The sequence below is a fragment of the Mycteria americana genome, chromosome 7 (genome assembly GCF_035582795.1).
Source record: "Mycteria americana isolate JAX WOST 10 ecotype Jacksonville Zoo and Gardens chromosome 7, USCA_MyAme_1.0, whole genome shotgun sequence".
Taxonomy (NCBI): Eukaryota; Metazoa; Chordata; class Aves; order Ciconiiformes; family Ciconiidae; genus Mycteria; species Mycteria americana.
Window position 1 is genome coordinate 68,571,571 of NC_134371.1, and position 6,684 is coordinate 68,578,254.

The 6,684-nt window shown below is 49.7% G+C and overlaps 2 protein-coding genes across 2 annotated transcripts; one reads left to right on the plus strand and one right to left on the minus strand.

Annotated features, from left to right (window-relative positions):
• Positions 1–638: 638 nt before the first annotated feature.
• Positions 639–3,233, plus strand: DYNLT5 (dynein light chain Tctex-type family member 5). The gene is made up of 3 exons (XM_075508939.1): positions 639–719; positions 843–967; positions 1,823–3,233. Exons 1-3 carry the CDS (start codon positions 683–685, stop codon positions 2,024–2,026), a joined length of 366 nt encoding a protein of 121 aa, XP_075365054.1. The 5' UTR covers positions 639–682; the 3' UTR covers positions 2,027–3,233.
• A 267-nt stretch (positions 3,234–3,500) lies between these two features.
• INSL5 (insulin like 5) lies at positions 3,501–5,406 on the minus strand. The gene is made up of 2 exons (XM_075506654.1): positions 5,121–5,406; positions 3,501–3,769 (listed from the first exon to the last, which is right to left on the minus strand). The coding sequence occupies exons 1-2, from the start codon at positions 5,383–5,385 to the stop codon at positions 3,528–3,530; spliced, it is 507 nt and encodes a 168-aa protein (XP_075362769.1). The 5' UTR covers positions 5,386–5,406; the 3' UTR covers positions 3,501–3,527.
• Between the last annotated feature and the right edge of the window lie 1,278 nt (positions 5,407–6,684).

Consider the following 6,684-nt stretch of genomic DNA (forward strand, 5'->3'; position numbering starts at 1 on the left):
CCTGTGGAGGCCATAGGGACACATGGGGGCTACAGGCATAAGTGGGGGCCATGGGGACCCATGGGGGCTATAGGCACCTGTGGGGGCTGTAAGCACACGTGGGGACCTGTGGAGGCCGTGGGGACCCATGGGGGCCCTGGGGACATGTGGGGGGCTGTGTGAACCCCTGGCAGCCCTGGGGACCTGTGGAGGTTGCAGGGACCCTCAGGAGCCATGAGGACATAAGGGAGCTCTGGGGACATGTTGGGGCCGTGTGGAGGCCACAGGGGCCCACAGGGACTTGCGGGGGCCCGTGAAGGCTGTGAGGACACGTGGGGGACTTGTGGGGACCTGTGGAAGTCGTGGGGACACCTGGGGCTTTTAGGCGTACAAGGGGACCTGTGGAGGCTGTGGGGACCTGTGGAAGCCGTGGGGACATGAGGAGGCTGTAGGGACACGCAGGGACCCATGGAGGCAGTGGGGGCCGTAGGGACACACAGGACCCACAGAGGCTGTGGGGACATGGCGGCGGCGGGCGGGATGGCGGCCTGTACCGGCGGGACGGGAACGAGCAGAGGCGGGAGGGCGGCGGCCAGCGCCGCCCCGCGGCCGCCGGGAGCCGGGTCCCGGCTCCCGGCGGCCGCGGGGCGGCGCTGGCCGCCGCCCTCCCGCCCTTCCGCCTCCCCTCAGCAGCGGTGCGGGGATGCATGGCGGCGCGGCCGGTAGCGACCCCCGCTCGGGTAGGTCCCAGGGCCGGGCGCTTCGGGGTGGGAGGAGGGGACCTCCGAGACGCTTTCCTCTGGGTTCAGCGCGGTGGGTTTTCCCTCAGAAAACCGGTCTTAACCACACCGCCTGCCCCTCAGGTCCTCCCAAGCGTTTCCCGGTGGCGGCGGTGGATGATATCCTGAAGGATGTGGTGGGGAGCTACCTGAGGGAGCAGCCCTACGAGCCGGCCCGGTGCAGGGACATGGCGAAGGACATCGCTGAGGTACCGCTGCGCTCGAGGCACGAGGCGGCCATTTTGTCCTCATGCCTCGATGGGGTGTCAGGGAGGTGGCTGTCGTGGCAGGAAGGTCCCCAAATATAAATATCAAGTGTAAAACAAATGCTGGAGGAGGCCGTCAAGATGCACCAAGGGTAGGTCTGAGATGAGTGCAGGCTTATACGAGTTAATGATGAGGTGTGTTCGAGCAGCGGTGGCTCTGGCCGTGCACACGCTTCAGTAAAGACTCCATGCTGTGCTTGCCCTGTCCAGAAATGCCATTAATAAATTTTAAGTGTGTATCAGACCTTTCCAAAATAGGCCAGTTATGGTAGTGGCTGAATTCTGCACAGTGACACGCGTGCAAGCTCCTTGTCAGTTAAATCCGGTCTTGCTGCTGATGCTGCTGAGACAAGACTGTCTTTTTTAGTCTTTCAGCTGATTTGGCCCAGAAGAGCTCACTGACATTAAAAAAGCGGTACTCTTCCTTCCCCCCCTGTAATCAGCAGGTAACTATGAACACATATGAAGGAGAATATGATATTCATGTACAGTAACTCCTTACTTAAGACCTGCGCTTGCATTTCAGTAGTTCAGCAGGAAGATGTGCCTGTTTTCAGCAGATGGAAGTGTTGATTTTCTTGTGAAACAACCACAGCAGCGTACGTGCCACCTGTCTGCAGGGCTGGGGGAGTTTGCGGTAGATGTTTCAAATGCTGCAGTTCAAAGATTCTCATCAGGATTGTTGCAAGGGCTCTACAGTGCAATGCTTGCAGTGGTCTGTCCCAGAAAACCAAATTGCTGAGCATCCCCTGTAAAGAGAGCTCACCACTTGTGTCTGAACGTGTTTTTTTCTTGCAGGTTATTAAAGCTCGGGTAAAAGACCTTATGATACCGAGGTACAAGATTGTCGTGGTGACACATATTGGGCAGCTGAATGAGCAGAGCATGCAGATTGGAAGCAGGTGCCTGTGGGACCCTGCGAGTGATACGTTTTCGTCGTATGTGTTCAAGAACACTTCGCTGTTTGCTCTTGCAAATGTCTATGCTGTCTATTTTGAATAAGGAGGTAGTTGAGTTTAACAGCAGGAGAAATGAACATTCAGCCTAACTCTTCCTGTTTCTGTTGTTGAAAAAGTTGTGAAGGACCAAGGCAACTTTCACCTGTTTTGAAATATGGTTACCATAAGCCTTTCAGCGGTGAATGTAATAATTGTATTTCCCAGAGTTTTCTCTGGGAAGTGATTCTCTGTGAAATGCTGTTTTGCCCCTGATTCTAGCTGCTTTCAGAACCAGCTAGCCCTGTAATGCTTTTTTTCTCCCTGAATTTGCCCTCACTATGTCATCCCCAAGTAGAAACCACTTTTTTGGAAAGTGAAACAACAGCATTTAAAAACTGTCCCCGTTAAATGGCATTTGTGGGCAGCTAAGCACGTGCCAGGCCCCATGGCCCTGGCTCCGGCCACACGCTGTACTGCTGTGTCCCGTCGAGCCGCAGTAGCTCGGTGTTGCGAGCTACCCTGCCCTGCCTGGGGGACGGAGGGATCCCTTCCCACCTTCCTGCCAGCTCCAGAGATGCCCCGGCTGGGCTCTGCAGCGGGAGGGCAGCAGAGTGAGAGAGTCAGGAGCTGTGCTCGCCAGGGGCTGGCCTGGTCTGACCAGAGCCCCAAGAAAAGCTCCGGGTGCAGAGAAGGTGGCCCAGAGAAAGTGGTTAGTTCTGCTTGGAGAAGACTAACTCTGTCCCATAGTGCTTGAAATCGAGTGAAAAATGTCTTCAAATTATATCATGTTTACAGTATATAGATCTAACGTATCTGGGCCCTTCTGTAGAAAAAAAAAAGTCGAATTGTGGTTCTTAGCTGATACCTGCCTATAGATAAGAGGGGAAATACAACCCTCTGGGCTCAGAAGTGCGTTCCCAATCTCCCTGGGTGCAAATCAACTGTCCACAAGGTAGGACCTCAGGTGGACATTCCTGGAAGCAGCTGGAATAGGAAATAAACCATGGCTACTGCCTGCCCAGCGCAGGGGCTGGTGCTGGCTGATCACAGGTCTCATCTGCTGCAGCCGTTCCCCTGCTGTGGTGGGAGTCTGAGTCACCGGCCTCACGGTGTGACGCACTGCGCAGAGCTATGTGCGCTGCGTTGGTTTTATTCTGATTCCGAAGACAGACTTCTTACTACCCATATTTCACAGCTGAAACCTGCTGTGGGATTTTCATAAGTAAGAGAACAAGCATATAATAAATTGCTTATTTTGTTACGTTTTATGTGCAAAGCTGAGACTAGAACAGTAGTTAGATGGGAAGAAATATTTGTACTCGTGGCTAAAAGTTTAACTCTAAACCACTGTAAACACTGTGGAATCCAGACAACCCAACCTGAACTGTCACTGCAGCCGTTCGCTGGTTTGCACTACAATATTTAACATTCAGCCTTTACTCCCTAGTGTACCCCAAAGAATAAAGCTACAGTTAAAGAATACAACTGAAATAATTGTGGTTTATGTCATGATGTTTTAATACACGAAAGCTGTGACATTGAACCTCGTCAGCGTCTGCTGCGTTTTAGCACAGGGAACTGATATCTCTCTCGCTGCAGCCGATGCTGCAGCAGGATGTGGTAAGCAACTTGGCTACTTCGCGCTTTTTTAGCGTAGACATTTTCCTGGTGTGTTGTAAGTCTCGCTCTGTCTCAGGCTTGACATTGTCGATGTCTTCGCTGTCAGTCTCCAGCCTCTGGTCTGCATATGCCGAGGAGTCGGCATAACCGTTGTTCTCTTGTGAGAAAGGCAGGGGATTGTCACTCTCTGTCGCATAAAAATTAGAAGCTAAAAATTAGAAGTCTTGGAATCATGAGTAGTTTATAATATTTGTCTTTACGAGAAAGACAGACCAGCCTACAGCCAGGGAGCTGGAAGTATCATCCTCCGTGTTTCTGATGTGAACCACCGAGATGTACCAGATCACTGACTTCTCACCAGGGCAGTAGTAAAACAGTTATGCGAGGTACACATTCTGGGATTAACGTGTTAAAAATCCAGTAATTTATGGATTTATATTGAAGAGTGATCTTTGTAGGAACAGTTGCCCTATCAGTCTTACACTGATAGATTTGCTTCGAAGGGTAGAACTGTGATTTGATGTGTCAGTGGCACTTGACCAGCATGTTGAACTGGAACTGCTTGTGGGTCTCCGGAAATGCAGATATTATGTTAAGGCATCAGACGCCCCACAATTTCAAAGTTCCTGGATGTTCCCACTTAAATTACGCTTGTGACTCATGAGCATTTTAAATGCCACAGTACGAGTGGGCACTGCCTTGTGGAGTTTATAAAGGCACAGTAGTTATCTCGCTTAGTTTAGCAGTGGGGGTTTCTCCTTTCACAGGCTCTTGGGTAGGGCTTTGCAGGTGGCATTGCTTTTTATGTTTGTTTAAAGCTGCTGCTACAATAGAATTTTCAAAAAGGCAGATGTTACTGTGTGGAAGGTGTAGAAGGCCTCTGTTCCTGTCATCTGCCTCATTTATTTTCTTTTTCCTACTTACTTTAACCTATCAGAGTACAAATTTCTAGCAGGGCGTGTAATGGCTGAATTTTCTGACTCTATCTAAAATTGTGCTGATAAACAATATATACACCACCATGTGAAGATATTTAAATTGCAGAGTATGTGTTTGACATACTGTAATCATAATATTCCTAGGGTAAGTTCCTGGTTTCTAGTGGGGAAAAAGGGGTGTGCTGCTGAAGACCATGGTGAAACTTCTACTGACTGCAGCAAGATTTGTCTCCGACATTTAAAATGTCATGGCATAGAGATTTTCAGTGATAGCCTTGGGCTTAACTCATGTCTCCTCAGGTTGAGTTGGAAAATCTTGATCTAACTGTTAATTTCTTTAGCCAAATAGCACACTAAGCTAAGCCAAGCAAGCTGCAAGGAAACAAAAAATGTGAAGTTGCACCACTTCACTTGCTGTCTGAAAGCAAAGGCCGTGCTGTTTGTGCCTGAGATGCACTTCTTTAGGGGAGCAGCAGAAATCGAGGGCACAGCTCTGTCCTTAGGTACAGCCTGCAGGTGATTTGGTTCTTCCAAATCCCCTCAGATTTAGGCGTACCTTGCAGGAGGTGGTAAACCTGTAATGCATTAATTAGTACTTACCAAACAGGTAGTGGTAATCAGTCAAATGCCTTTTCCACCGAGAGCCGCCGCAGGTGAAGATGATGGCTCTGACAAAGTCTCTCCCGCAGAGCTTCACGGTGTTTCCTTCACCTTTTCCTTCAAGTGCCGCAATCAGGAGGGCAAGCAGGGCCAGCGCCAGCACCGTGCCCCTCATTCTGCAGGTGCCGTGCTTCGAGGCGGGGTGTCGGCAGGGCAGAAGGGATCTGCGAGGCCGAGGTGGGGAGTTCTGCTGAAATCCTCTCATTTATACTGACTGCCCATCCGCTCCACTGAGTAACGGCTTGTTCTGAGGATGACTTAATGTTTGCTAAAAACAAGTTAATCACTTGTTTCCGGTAATGTTTTAAGTGCTTTGGGACTTGTGCTGGGATTTCAGTCAGGTATTAAAGACTTCTTAAGACTACGTAACTGCTTTACTGTAGGAACACGTGTAGTATAACATGTTTATAAGGTACGGGCTTAGATCAAAACCATTAACGTGTATGTTCTGGAAAAATGAAAGGGTGTTTATTACATGATTTGTAGATAATGGGGTTTGTCTCTGTGTGTTTCCCACACAGCTGTGCTACCACAGTCTGTTGCCCAGTCGTGCCTGTTACCACAGTTTAAGCAACATCAGGTCTTTTTCTGTTAGCGATCCCAAACTAAAAGGGAGTTAACAACTTCCAGTGATGTCTGCTCTTGGGTACCTCTTTGTTACCCCTGCCTCGTTCTCCTGCCAAGCATCCCCTTGCCAAGCTGGCAACTGCGGATGCTCGAGAGGAATCTGCCGGTGCCGGGCAGTCACTGACGAGAAAATCACGTCCTGAGGAGCTTTTGTGGCAAATGTAGGCATCCAAGCCTGCAAATGCCCTGCTGTGATTCCTAGTGCGCTCCGTGGTAGGATGCACAGTGAACTCGCTGTAACAAACTGTACAGAGCAGTGCAGTTGTTTGACAGCTTGCGTCCATAGGTATTTGCCTCGCAGATACTTGCACGCAGTGAAGCAGCTCTGCTGCAGCTGCGTGGCTCGCGTGGCTCTGCAGTGAGGCCTGTGGCCATGGCTCTTGCCCAAAAAGGCATAGAGAAGAGAGGGAGATGGCTCTAAACAAAGCACAGAACAGCTACAGATCGGCGTCCTGGCCATCCTTTTCGTTTCGGTAATAGCTGAGAGAAGTGGGTTCACCGAAGCAGCGTGGAGCAGTGTTACTGTGCTCTGGGAGCAGAGGTTACTAGATTGGTTACGCTGCCATGGATGTTGTTGGCTGCAGTTGCTGTAAGCGTCTATAAAAAATTCTTGCAATAAAATGCCTTAAGGAGAAAATTTGTCAGTTATGAGGTCAGAAATTCCATGTTTAAGAACAAAATACATACAACTTTGGAGATCCTTAGCACTTCCTAGCACCACAAGTGTTTTCCAGCACCATGTTACGGTTAATTAGTTTACATGATGTGCAGGGTGAATTACGATGTGTTACAGCCTTGACAGAAAGCTCATTTTTTACCAGTAGCATCAGTAAGTAAACAGTCATGACCACCGATGGAAAATATATGGTGTATTTTG